This window comes from Bidens hawaiensis, unplaced genomic scaffold (assembly GCF_021521415.1).
Source record: "Bidens hawaiensis isolate Kalapana, Puna unplaced genomic scaffold, B.hawaiensis_p1.1 tig00025172_1, whole genome shotgun sequence".
NCBI lineage: Eukaryota > Viridiplantae > Streptophyta > Magnoliopsida > Asterales > Asteraceae > Bidens > Bidens hawaiensis.
The window spans coordinates 272,105-286,611 of record NW_027493998.1 but is presented as its reverse complement, the minus strand read 5'-3'; the positions used below and the strand labels follow the sequence as shown (position 1 = coordinate 286,611).

The following is a 14,507-nucleotide window of genomic DNA, read 5'->3' as shown; positions in this document are numbered from 1 at the left end:
GACAAAATTGAAGATGGAGTTTCAAACTATATTTAAGGTAATCTATTTATTTACTAATTTTATCTCAAACTGGTTCTCCCAAACTAGTTTCTACTTACATATACTAATCGATTTCATATTGTCGGGATCGGATTGGATCCAAACAGATTTCACCCAAATCGGGTTCTGGATAAGCTTGGGATCAGTTTAATAACCAGCTAAATCAAGTTTCTTTCAAACTAATTCCAAACAGGTTACTAGCCATATTTACACAGGTACCATTAATGCTAACCTCGCTAAAACCAATCCGTGGTGAATTTGAAATCATAAACACAACTTCTATAAAAATCAGGGATTTATAAAAAAAAAGGATTAAAAATTAGTTTAGGTAAGGCTCTCAAAGCCTACATTAAGCACCCAATAATGCAGTTATTAAAAGATAAGTACCTCCCCAAAATCACACTTTTGATTACATGAAAATCTCCATGATGAAATATTATATCTTCTAGATCTAAAGCAAACTACTTGTCCTCAACTTGAAGTGATTTCCTTTTCTTTAGCTTTGCATAAATCTTCAGCTGACTTACTGTACTTTTTTGTCAACTCTTCAATCTGAGAAGAACAATAAGATTAGCAATAGCAAAAAAATTGTGGTACATTTGTAACTTTTTAGTAAATGTTCATATAGTTTTTACTTCTTTTTCCAATCTTTTAGCATCATCTGCGGAAAACCCTGAAACTGTTTTAGCTTTGTTCTTCTCTTTATCCTTTCCTTCTGATTTTTTAGGCAAAGATTTCTTTATTGTATCCAAAGCCTGTATACTTTTTTATACAAATTTCAAACTAACACAACTATGAGAAAAATAAACAACTTAATAGCTAAACCTTTTGTCGGGCTCGCCTAATTCTTTGCTTTACATCTTCAGCAGACTTTGAAACCACCTTGCATACAGCCTGAAGTACACATTATAAACTTTCATGATATACAAATTGCTAAATTAAATTCAAAAATTAGCATCACTATAGAAAATAATCTCACCTGCATATGCTCTTTGGTCATCCTATTGATTGCAAATATACAGATAAAATACAAATACGAAAACATTAGCAACCAAATTACAGATGAAAATTGAGCTAGATTAGTGGCTTACGGAGGAATAACTGTAATCAACCGTTCACCATCCGGCTTAGGATTCAAACCCAATGGTGATGCAACAATGGCTTTCTCTAGTTCTTTCAAGGCCTGAAGAATTCAAATGAAATCACTGATCTAAGTAACTGTGCATACTATATGCATATTAGGTTGAAATTATGAAAAGCAGAAGCAAAAAACTATTACATTTGGATTGTATGGAGTTACTGAAAGCGTTTTGGGGTCTATAACTGAAACAACAGCCATCCGATTCAAAGGCATCTTCACACCACTGGTTTCTACTATGATATGATCAAGCATTCCTACAAAAGAATATGAAAATTAGAAAGATAACCAGATTAAAGTGTTTCTTTAAAACCAAAAAACTTGAACAGTAAATTAATAATACATGCACCTGCTGATGCTCTTCCGGTGCGCAATTTGCTCAGCTCAATTGATACTGCATCAATGGCTGCCTCCATCTCAGAAATAGCAGTTTGTTTAATAACCGGCCCCATGTTTACAACTTCAACTCTGCTACCAGCATCAGCAAGGTCACCGCTGTCACCATCATCCCCTGAAAGCTTTGTTAAGTAACTGTTCTAACAACACATGAGTTCAATAGTACTCCTAAACATGATTAGTGAGACATGCATGATACTACGAGTGGATGAGTTCTTTGGCCAGGGCCGGCTCAAGTGAATAACAAACCAAAGCCCTAGCTTTAGGCCCCCAAATATTTGAGGCCGCCATTTAAAAAAAAACTATATATGTATAACATATATATGTTTTACTTTGATTATTTAAACAAAATTTAACTCTAGTGAAGTGGTAATTTGCTCTCGTCTTTAGTGACCAGTGTTCAATTCCCATTCTATTCAAAGATGTTAATTTTTTGGATTTAACCTCAAGAAGGAGAACATCAAAATCCCACAATTCCAAAAAAAAACTATTTATTTATAGTATTCTAAGTACATTTTTTTTTATTTCTCAAAAAATAAAGAGTGAATAAGCTTTTTTGGCATTTCAAGTACTGTTCATTTTGATTAAATTAAAGATAAATTTAATAATATGAGCATATGTTGTCAAACAAGTAGACTGAGCATTTTCAGTAGTTCTTAATTTGCAGTCAGAACCTGTCTTGAGTTTATAAGGTTAAAATTCAGCATTATCTTACTTATCCTGTTCGTTTTTTCTCGAAACTAAAATGCTATATGTGCATTATAATTGTAAATAATCAATGTTTTTGTTGTTGTCCACAAAATGTTTTTCAATATCCTCTGTTCAAGTTGTATTAAAAATGCGTTTCAACATATTTACATTATGGTTGGTTTTTTAACATCATGTACTAACTTATTTTGTAAAATATTATATATTATAAAAATATAATATCTAAAGATAAGTGAAACCATTTTAGTTTCGAACTTAACCTATTCATTTAGTTAAATGTGAAGGAAAAATGATTAAAAATTTCAGAATGTACGAAACGAAATTGTTTTAGAAAAGGCCCCGGATTTTTTAGTTGCTTTAGGCCACCAAAATGGTGTCGTTGGCATAATGCACTTAGTAACTAGAATTATGAGATTATCTAACTTCATAAAAGGTGAAGTTTAATTCACTTTATTAGCTGTAAATGATGGACTGTGTATGACAAATTTTCTTTCAGTCCAATCGTGTTTTTGTCAGACACTAGTGTAAATGTAAACTAAAATTTGTAAGCGTCCAATTGGATATAAATTAATAAGAGAAAGAGAGACTGATAAATTACATTTCTTGCGTGCTTTAGCGAAGGATCGTCGAGATTCATATAGAAACCCGATCTCCGGCGACCTGGAACGGTACGGACGCGGATCACCGGCAGTTCTGAAGAAACACGTGGCGGCGGCGGCGGAGTGGGAACTCCGGCGAGATGCTCGGAGTAAAGGATACACGTTACGGCAAGATATGATTGCACGTCTTATTGAAATCGCCATCAGTGAGAAGTTGAAATTCCCAAATTAAAATGCAGCAAGGGTTTTGTTAAACACATACCAATTTCTTTTGTCATTTGTATTTGTTATGTTGACACTTTTCCCCTTGTACTTCCACGTATTTGTGTTTTAGTCTACCAAATTTAAATCTATGTTTTAAAGTTGCTAATAATAGTTGGGGCAGTAAGCAGGAACGTTTGACAAACTTCGGTACGAAGTTTGTTTATGTCCGTTCATGTAATAAGTGAACGAATAATAATGCAGACCATGTTTGTTCGGTTGTGTTCTTGAACCTTTTATAATATGTTTGTTTACATTAGATAATGTTTTTTAGTCTATGTTTGTTCATTACAAATATTTAGTACTTCTTAACTACTCTTCTGATCTTATCATATAGATTTAAGGAAAGTTAATAACTATATAACAAAAATATATGAGTATTATATTACTTTATGTGTAAAAATGACATATGCATATAAATGTAAAGTAAAACACCAACGTAAACTTGATAGTCGGGCTGAATCCTTAACACTGAAAAAAATCATATTTTATGTATTTTAATGATTAAACAACAATCAGGTAAAGACACATGATGTCAGAGGTGTACAAAACCATTCCCCCCCCCCCCCCCCCCAAAGCGAACAAGCTTATAATCATAATTGGTTTAGTCAAAGGCTGGTCAAAACCGGTTTGACTCAAACTGGTTCGGTTTATAAACCGTTTTAGCAACAAGATAAGTCAGCATGGTCCAGGTCGGCTCGATCCGGTTTTAAACTGGTTTTCTCAAATCGGTTCATTTTTAAAACCGATTTGGTTGTTCGAAAGGGGAACCGGTACCCAAACTGTCGGGTTGGGTCGGTTCATGAACCAGTTTAGGTTAAACCAGTTTTTTTTACATCTCTACATGATGTAATCCAAGTTTATATGCATTTGAACAGGCTCGCACCATTGGGGTGGACTAGATGGACAACGGCCCAATGCCCTACAATTTTACGGCCCATAAAAAGTATCTTAGTTTATATTGTATACAAACTCTTATAGTTTAATAATATGAAGCTCGCACAACTAGAGGTGTACAAAAAAACTAGTTGGGCTCGATAAATCAGTACCCAACCCGGCCAGAAACTGGTTTAAAACCGGTTTGGGCCAAACCGGCTTGTAACCCTGTAACATCCTAAAATTTTAATGATGAATAAAGGAAGTTATGTTTAGTGATTTCGCGTAATTGATTAATGTCGGGGAAGGAGCGGGTCTTGGACTTGGATTAATTGAGATGGGTTAAATGAGAATGGGATTTCAAGGATATAAATACCCCCAAAATCCCAAAATATCTTCATTTTCCCCCACTCTCCTAAACACACACATACACACACACCAAGCACACCCAAAACCGCCGCCGGCCGGGCCGAGAAAGAAGGAAGGATCGAGCGAGGTCCGGGTAAGAGAGAAAGATTAGTGGTGATATCAAGATAAACGAGATCCAAACAAGCTCAAAAGGTATGATTCTTGATCTTGGAAGTTTAAAGATCCGAGCTTTTAGTGTATAAACGACCGAAAATGGTCGGGAAGTGTAGTGGGTAGTATTGAACCTTAACAAGGGTGTTAAAATCGCCCGAAATGTTGATCAGAAACCGAAATAGCGGACATCTGGGCAACTTCGCCTTCATCTGGGCAACTTCGCCTTCAAGCGATGAACTTCGCCTGCAAGCTAAGTTCGCCTGATGACAAGTTCGCCTGAGGTTTAAGTTCGCCTGATGATAAGTTCGCCTGAGGTTTAACTTCGCCTAAAGCTAAGTTCGCCTGAGGTTTAACTTCGCCTAAAGCTAAGTTCGCCTGAGGTTTAACTTCGCCTAAAGCTAAGTTCGCCTGAGGTTTAACTTCGCCTAAAGCTAAGTTCGCCTGAGGTTTAACTTCGCCTAAAGCCAAGTTCGTTTAGAAAATAAATTTAAAATCTAATGAAAAATGTGTTAAGACAGTTAATGGAAATAAAATTTTTCCAAGCTGACCTGGCAGCTCGACCCCAGCCAGGGGCTCTGCCCCTTGGACCCTGCTAGGGGCTGCCGCCCCTAGACCCCGCTGCCAGGGGCGCTGCCCCCGGACCCCCGTTCGTTGTGGGTAATAATTAAGACTAGAAAGATGTTATAAGTAGTGATAGTTAAATTGATATGTATACTTGTTATACAGTCAGCCGTGCACAACTGAAGAAAGGGATTACGATCAACGGAGAACGTAACCGTGTTCAGGTGAGTTTCTAGCCCCATTTATGTGTTATGTTTTCGGGGCTGTGTGCATACTCAACATGTTTGTTAATACACTTATCATAAGAGATAAGTGTATGCCTTATGTGGATAATGTGAAATGTATGAATGATTGCTTGATGGTACGTGAACGATCTTCGGATATTGCACGTATTGTCAGGTTGTAACGCTATGTATAAGGTAAGTATGTTATGTATGTTTATGTGTATGAACATGTTAGAGATAATAGAAGAAAGAAATGATAATGTATGGTTGTATGGTTACGAAAAGGGTACCGAGCCCTAATAATACTCGAGATATGATGTATGGTTGTATGGTAACGAAGAGGGAATCGAACCCTACTAATATTCGAGAACTAGGGAACCGAACCCTACTAATATTCAAGGAAGAAGGGTACCGAGCCCTAATAATACTCGAGGAAAGAGGGTACCGAGCCCTAATAATACTCGAGGAAAGAGGGTACCGAGCCCTAATAATACTCGAGGAAAGAGGGTACTGAGCCCTAATAATACTCGAGGAATGTAGGGCGTAATGCTCTTTATAACAGAAGATATGAAAGTAAGTTAATACAAAAGAAAGAAAGAAAGTATGAAAGTATGAATGTAAGAAAGTATGAAAGTATAAAAGTATGAATGAAAGAATATAATGTTATGTGAATGGTATGATTATGTGATTATCTAGAACTCACTCAGCGTAGCTGACTTTTAGTATGCACGCAGGTGAGTAGGATGAGGCAGCTCGCTTGAGGAGACACATGGCACTGAACAAGAATCTGGCATCTGAAGGCCTATGATGTGTTAATTTTAATGCTTTAATGTGAAAGACAATAAATGTTTTGAGACAAGTTATGAATTATGTAAAGTTTTATGAAAGTTTTATATTCCGCGTAAATGTTTTAATTAACTCTGATATTTAGAACTGTGTTTATGAGTAAATCTAACACGAAAGTAAGGTTACCGGTAACGGGGCCTTACAAACCCAACGCAATCCGTAGGTTTGGCACCGGTCTGTGTTCTCGTTCTTTGAAACCGGTTTATAAACCGAATCGGTAGTTAAAAACTTGTTGAACCTGATCCTTTTGTCCTAAACTGGTTTGTTAAACGACCCGAATCAGTTAGATAGGTTTGGAATTCTGTCTTTCAAAACCAATTTGTAACTCGAACTGGTTTGACCCAAACCAGTTTTGACCATGGGTTGACCAAACCGTATCCATTTTGAATCCGAATTAGTTTGGGATAAACCCCGATTTATACATTTCTAAACTCAACTGGTAGAACACTCCCTCGTCAAATGAGTTGCGCGGTTCAAGTCTTGCATTGCTCCTTTATAATTATTTTCTCTAATTGTTTGGTTTTCCTTTTGTTTAAGGTAAGCTTAGACTCCCAATAAATTTTAGGTCCAATTAAATTTAAACTAATAATTATGAAGACTCTTTTTCATATTCATTAGTAAGACCCATTTTATGAGTATAATTCTTATTAATATTCATGCTAATAGTTATATTATTTTCTTTTTTATATTTAAATGACAAAATACCGCTAGATTTAAACCTAAAAATGTTATGATATTTTACGATTTGTTAAAGTATTTTAGTTAAAATTATTTTGTTACTATACTTTTGTTTGTTTTGTTTATTTTGATAACGATTATCGTCGTTGTTGATTTTTATATACGAATTATTGAATTTATATTTTAAAGGTCTATTCTTTACTCGTCTCATTCCCTTAAATATAGAGCTTCTAGGGGACAATCCTGCATTTGAACACACACCTACACATGTGAAACATATGAAATTACTCGACGCGTTCACTAGTAAAAATAACAAGAACACATATTTACACATTCATTCTTGAAAAAAGTTACAAATCAAGTTGAATACAATGTCACCACTAATGGACCTATTGTTGGTCAATTGCCATCATCTATAACTTTACTAGCTTTAGAGCTCGTGTCACACACGAGATAATCAAAATTATAAAATTACAAGTAAAACAAATAATTACATAACGTATATGAAAGAATGCAATACATATATGCTTGTATCTATATTATGTGTATATAAATTGATTTTATTTATATCACAAAATGTTTTTTTAAATGAACTTAATAAAAAAAATGCACGTGTAAAAACGACATTAGAATGCTCTTTCTATTGAAAATTTCATTCTCAGTGTCATATATGTATAATTGAAAGAATTTTGGTTATGAACCAATTTCGGGAATAAGACTTCTCATACAATAGTAGTTCTAACTTCTAATCACTCAGCTTAAATATATAACAAGCTTTACCTTTATTGATATAATTATCAATTTACCACCCATAGAAGGAAGGGAGAATATTAAATTGTAACGACAGATGTTCTTCAAGAACTATGTTTTCCTGAGCTACACTACGAAAAAGATTTTAATAAGCTTCAGGGGCTTCTTACCTCTATTATAACGACAACATAAAAAATAACATGTTAACCCATTCTATTTTTTGAATATTTTACTCATTTGAGCATAGTTTTGCATGACATGCTTCTCATACAACGTTCTGATCACTATTGAAGGAAAAGTTAATGTTGACACAAATATTTCAAATTTGACAAAAGTTAGAAGCATTGATAGATCTGGGGGTGGTATGTCGAAAGTGTTCGCCATCTTTTCTTGAATTCTAATACTCGAGGGAAAAATAGTCAGTTTGTCAAATCCCGAACCTTTTGATTATTTCTAAAAATGCATTTGAAAATAAATTTAAAACCCGAATAATGTTTAAAATTTTATCTTTCATCGGCCTGACATTTTCAAGTCAACACTTTGAACCTGCCACAAATTTGACGATAAATGTATTTGCATTCTTAAAATTTTTAAAATACTCAGATTTTTCATTTTTGACACGGTACAAATTTTGACATAAATTTAATTATTTGTACTAAACAATCTATTTACCAACTTTTGATCGTAAAAATCAAATTTAAGCTTTACAAAAACCCGAAACAATCATTGATAAACAAACTAAGAAATTAAATATGATAAACTTTGTTATGTCTAAATATGATTGCTATATTAGTATATACTATCCTTATATTTTAACATATATATAGTTTACTAAATTAACCAAAAAAATAAATATATAGAATAAAAAAAAATATTTATAATTTATAAATTTATATGACAACTTACAATAATAATAATAATAGATAAATGAATTGATTTTAAAAAAATAGATCAATTTTGAAGCATATATTTATAATTTAATGATTAAAAAACTACTTTGCAAAATGAAAGCATATTCGAGTTTTATTTTTCTTTACAATTTTCTACAATATACGTAGTAAAATATGTTAATGATAACATTTGAAATTATATTTTTTTCAATTTTTTACAAACATGGTTTGTTGTTTATTTTTGTATTTCATCAAGTATTTTGAAATATATAGTAAAATAATATGTTAATATTTATTTTTATAAAAATGTATAGATATAATACAAATAAAGTGTAAAGGGAAAGTGAATAATTATTGATTTATTACACATATTAGGCTATGTGTAGTAGAGGGGCTATAAATTGGGCGAATTGCGACACGTGACGCCTGGTTAGCAAAGAGTAAAAATTTGTTTTTCGGGTGTAATTGTGTTGTAGCCCCCTGCAGTGCCACGTCACCATTATTTATTATTTTATTTTTATAATTAAGTTAAACAAATAAAAACCCATTAAATTAAATAATTAAATAAAAATACAGTAAAATTAAAAAAGAAACATTAAAAAAATACATAACAAAAATACAAATTAATATCCATAATATTCGTACATTTTTTCAACTTGTCGTTGTTGCAATAATGCGACCTCTTCGTGTGTAACATCCTACTTTTGGTTATAATAATAAAATAAATTTCGTTTATTTTATAGTGTGTCGTTATCGGTTTAAATAAACAAACTAATAGAATGTGGGATTGGATTTTAAAAGATAGAATAAAAGATGGAATGGGCCTTAGGTCCATGGGCTTAAGGGAGTATAAATACCCCCTTAAACCCTAAACCTTTCCATTCTTATCCATCTCTACACCATAGCCTACACCATCAAAAACACACACAAGATTATCCTTTAACCCGAGCCTAGATCCGAAGTTAAACCCGAGATTGTTGGTGCTAGAACGTCGAGACGAACCGAACCTACATCAAATACCAGCTCGTGTACGTAGTTCGACTCGTCTAAGGTATGTTTACGATTAGAAATCATTCGTTTAGGTCCGGATTCATTTAGATAATCATAGATCTATTTTAGTAGGACAAAAACAAATCCAACGAAGCTAAACTTACTGAAATTGATTACAGTTTGATAGGTTAATTGTTAGTATGAAGAACCCGTAACATATATGCCCAAATCGCACCCCTTAAACATGGTTATTTGGACGAACAAAGTGTTAGGGTTTGTAGGTGCTGTAATTCCGAATCCAATGATACCAAAATCGTGATGTTTCGTTAAGAAACGAAGATTTAATTGCAGATCTAAGATCGGTTGACCAGTTCGTGTTCTTGATAATTTTGAACTTTGACCTTAAGTCAAAGTCTGGATAAGAACAGGGGTGATTCGTTATAATTGATCAATTCGTTATGCGTTCATAACGAAGGGGAATAATTCGTGTGATTTAATAACGAATGAACCTTTAATTCGTTATCTGCCCATTCGTTATATCACGATAACGAATCAGGTCACGTTAGATAACGAATTAGGCTGGCGAACGAGGATAACGAACCAGATAACGAATCAAGTGATTCGTTATTTACCCAATTCGTCATGATAAGGTAACGAATCAAAGGACGAATTAGATGATGAAAAGTAACGAATTAAACTAACGAATCAGGCATGAATGATAACGAAATAGCCAACAAATTAGGCTTAATTTGTTATAGAGAATGGGTTAGCGAATTAGAAAATAATTTAAAATTCTAATGGAAAATGTGTTAACCCCAGCCAGGGGCTCTGCCCCTCAGACCCTGCTAGGGGCTGCCGCCCCTAGACCCCGCTTCCAGGGGCGCTGCCCCCGGACCCCCGTTCGTTGAGGGTTATAACAAGACTAGAAACGCGATGTGAGTAGTGATAGTTAAATTGATATGTGTAATTGTTATACAGTTAGTCGAGCACAACTAAGGAAAGGAATAACAATTAACGATGAACGTAATCGAGTTCAGGTGAGTTTCTAGCCCCATATCCTTGTTATGTTTTCGGGGTTGTGTGCATACTCAATGTGATAGTTAATACACTTACCTTAAGTGGTAAGTGTATGCCTTATATGATTTACGTATGATGAATGCTTGATGGTGCGTGAACGATCTTCGGATATTGCATGTACCATCAGGTGATAGTTTGGAGATATGAACGATACCTATATAAAGTATGAATGATTGCTTGTTGGTACGCGAACGATCTTTGGATATTGCACGTACTGTCAAGTTATAATGTTATGTATAATGTACGAATGGTACGTATGTATGTTATGAAGGAATGTAAGAGATAGCCAGGTACAGAAGAAAGGGACTGAGCCCTAATAATACTCAAGGTAGAAAAGGGACCGAGCCCTTTATAAATCTCGAGGCAGAAAGGGACTGAGCCCTAATAATACTCAAGGTAGAAAATGGACCGGACCCTAATAATATCCGAGGCAGAATAATGTAAAGTAAAATTTAGAATAAAGTATGAAGGTAAATATGTATATTATGAATGAATTATGAAAGTATGAAGTACGTATGGAAGTACGTAGTTATGAATGTATTGAATGATGTATGATTAACTAAAACTCACTCAGCGTAGCTGACTTTTAGTATGCACGCAGGCTAATCGACTGAGGCAGTTGGCTTGAGGAAGACACATGGCAGGATCCGAAGAGGCTGGCATCTGGAGATTTGTCATGATGTTTGAAATACTATGTTTTATGTTATGTTTTTGAAAGACAAGTTATGGATGTTTGTAATGAATGGTCGACTTTTATATTATTCCGCGAAAGTTTTCATTAACTCTGATATTTAGAACCGCATTTATGAGTAAATCCAACGTCCAAAGTAGGGCACCGGTAACGGGGCCTTACATCATGTAACCCGTCCGCTTTGAGTGATTCGTAGTCTTCTTTCGTTTGTTTTAGTTGAAGCGTTTGGGCTACCATTCCCTGATATTTGGTGGTTGCTTTCATGTCGTTTCCCATATTCACGACATGTGTTTCGAAACGATTGAACACCTCGTTTAGATGTTAGACTTCTTCACTGGCCACGGGGTTGAATCGTGACGACGACGAACACTCGCCTTTATTTGTATTATTTTTTCTTGCTCTGCCAAGAGGTCGAGCCAACTCAGGTACTTGGTCGTCTTCTTCATCTAAATTAACTGCGTCGTGTTCGTCAACGAGGTTAAAGTTACAAGGACTTTAACCTTGTAAGGCCCCGCTCCCAGTGTCCTACATTGGACAATGGATTTACTCAGAAACATATTTCTAAATATCATAGTGAATTAAAACTTTTCGCGGAACAGATAAATATCAACCATTCATTACATAAGTCTTAAAATTTAAAATAATAATAAATATGTCTTTAAGTTCAATCATTATAAATTAAGTCTTCAGATGCCAGCTTCTTTATTATTCTACCATGTGACCCTCCTCAAGTCAGCTGTCTCATCCTACTCACCTGCGTGCATACTAAAAGTCAGCTACGCTGAGTGAGTTCTAGTTAATCAGTCAACATACAATACATTCACATACTTACTTATATATATCCGAAGATACATTTTACTTACTTAACCTGCTCGTCTTTCTTTCGTACATACATAAGTATATACCTTTATTCTTACTTTCATTCTTTCCTTCTTTCTTTCGTACTTTCATATTTTAATCTTACTTTACATACATACTTATACGTTTTAAAGAGTCTTTCACCATATAACCTCAGAGATATTATTAGGGTCTGCCACCCTCATTCACAGATATTATTAGGGTCTGCCACCCTCCTTCACTGTATTATAGGGTCTGTCACCCTCCTTCACAGATATTATTAGGGTCTGCCACCCTCCTTCACATATATTATTAGGGTATGCCACCCTCTTACCATCAATTCATACATACCTTCCTTTTTTTTTATATTTATATACTTTCATACATACTCATAATCTTTTCTACATCATTCATATATCATACATACTTCATTCATAGACATTCATATATCATACATATATCATTTGTAAACATTCACATAGCATACATTTACTACTTAAGGTAAGTGTATTAACTAAACACATCGAGTATGTACACAGCCCCGAAAACATAACAAGGAAGTGGGGTAGAAACTCACCTGGATCCTGTTTCTTTATGAGTTTATAGTAATATCCCTCTTTAGCTGTGCACGGCTAACTGTATAAATATTACAAGTATCAATTAACTATTTCTAATTATATCGTACTTCTAAGTTATTGTAATCCCTAGCTACGGGGTTCCGGGGGCAGCGCCACTGGCAGCGGGGTCTAGGGGTGGTAGCCCCTAGCAGGGTCCAAGGGGCAGAGCCCCTAGCTGGGGTCAGATTCTATTCGAATGGACTTCTATTCGAATTGTCATGTTCTTTTCGAATGGAATTCTATTCGAATGGTCAGATTCTTTTCGAATGGACTTCTATTCGAATGGTCAGATTCTATTCGAATGGTCATTCGATTCGAACACTTCTTCACATTCAGTTCGATTACTTGCTAAACCAGAAGTTTCTTTTATAACTTGGTTCATGTGCTTTCCATCATTTCCACTTTCTATTCTAATACTTTTCATTCGAACACTTTTCACTCCAAAACCTTCCATTCGAATACATTTCTATTGGAATGCTATTCCTTTGAACACTTTTATTTGAATGCCAGCTTTTTATTCGAACACACCCACTGTTGGGTATTTATACCTTTATTATCATATTTTAACATCTATACTCATATTTTAGTGTTCTTTTATCTTTTCAACATGCTCCTTTTTATACTAGACCAAGATCTAGCTTACTTATCAATAAAGTTTACACCATTATTGATTTCAAACCCGTTTAAGCTAGATCTAGGGTTTCTACATGAACCGTTCTTACTCACGAGTTCATTAAGTCCACTTTTAACATCAAGGATATATTTTATGGTATAAAAATACCCGATTTGCCTTAGTACCCAGTATTAGGGAAAACCGTTCTTAAAAACACAATCTTTGTACATATAACACGTACCTTTTTGACGTTTTAGGCTATGGGTTAGCTTCAATAAGTGACCCTAGACTTGTTCTTGCTTGAATAATCAAAGATCTAACACAAATCCTTCTTTATTTGGATTCAGATATAATCCGCAAGGTTAGAGGAGTGTTTGTGTGTTTTTGAGTGTGTTATGGAGGCTAGAAGATAAGAATGAGGTGTAAGGCCCCGTAACCGGTGCCCTACTTTGGATATTGGATTTAATCATAAACACAGTTCTAAATATCAGAGTTAATAAAAACATTCGCGGAATATTAAAAACATTCAACCATTTCATTACATAACCATATTTCTTGTCTTAACGATCATTCCAAATTATTTAACATAAAACATTGTCTTTAAAATGACATAACATTTCCTTGAGATGCCAGCTTCTTCAAGTCCATGCCATGTGCTTCCTCTTATGCAAGCTGCCTCAATATACTCACCTGCGTGCATACTAAAAGTCAGCTACGCTGAGTGAGTTCTAGTTAATCTTACAACATACAATCTGTTCTCATACTTGCACACGTGCCCGAAGGGGTGTGCATTAATCATACTTACTCTTTATATATAACTATCCATCCTATTTAAAGAGCCTTCCGCCCTATAACCTCACAGATATTATAAGGGTCTGGTCCCTAACATCACAGATATTATAAAGGGTCTGTTCCCCAACATCACATATATTATTAGGGTCTAGTCCCTACCGTCACAGATATTGTTAGGGTCTGGTCCCTACCGTCACAGATATTATTAGGGTCTGGTCCCTTTGTTTCATGCAACTGTACCATACCTGTTCTTACATACTTTCCTTGACAATACGTGCAATCTCCGAAGAGCGTTCATGTACCATCAACATATCATACATACATTATACATACATCATATATATTCATACATACATCATATCTTACATCATACATATCAATCATATCTTTAACTACCACCTA

At 34.6% G+C, this 14,507-nt stretch overlaps 1 protein-coding gene across 2 annotated transcripts; it reads right to left on the bottom strand.

Annotated features, from left to right (window-relative positions):
* Window positions 1-369: 369 nt before the first annotated feature.
* On the bottom strand, window positions 370-3,145 carry LOC143570893 (uncharacterized). Of its 2 annotated transcripts, none has more exons than XM_077056416.1 (8): window positions 2,880-3,145; window positions 1,527-1,688; window positions 1,340-1,434; window positions 1,131-1,222; window positions 1,019-1,040; window positions 865-933; window positions 675-794; window positions 370-591 (listed from the first exon to the last, which is right to left on the bottom strand). In XM_077056416.1, exons 1-8 carry the CDS (start codon window positions 3,082-3,084, stop codon window positions 511-513), a joined length of 846 nt encoding a protein of 281 aa, XP_076912531.1. In that variant the 5' UTR covers window positions 3,085-3,145; the 3' UTR covers window positions 370-510. The 2 variants fall into 2 exon arrangements, with proteins under 2 accessions (XP_076912531.1, XP_076912530.1); XM_077056415.1 differs by having other exon boundaries at window positions 1,319-1,434; window positions 2,880-3,144.
* Window positions 3,146-14,507: the final 11,362 nt, after the last annotated feature.

Bases quoted from the DNA above. Each gene is read 5' to 3' on its own strand.
- LOC143570893 (XM_077056415.1), bottom strand. From the start codon at position 3,084: ATGGCGATTTCAATAAGACGTGCAATCATATCTTGCCGTAACGTGTAT. The intron at 1,435-1,526 runs GTGCATGTATTA...ATTCTTTTGTAG, and splicing joins CACCGGAAGAGCATCAGCAG to GAATGCTTGATCATATCATA. The intron at 1,041-1,130 runs GTAAGCCACTAA...TGCAATCAATAG, and splicing joins TTGATTACAGTTATTCCTCC to GATGACCAAAGAGCATATGC.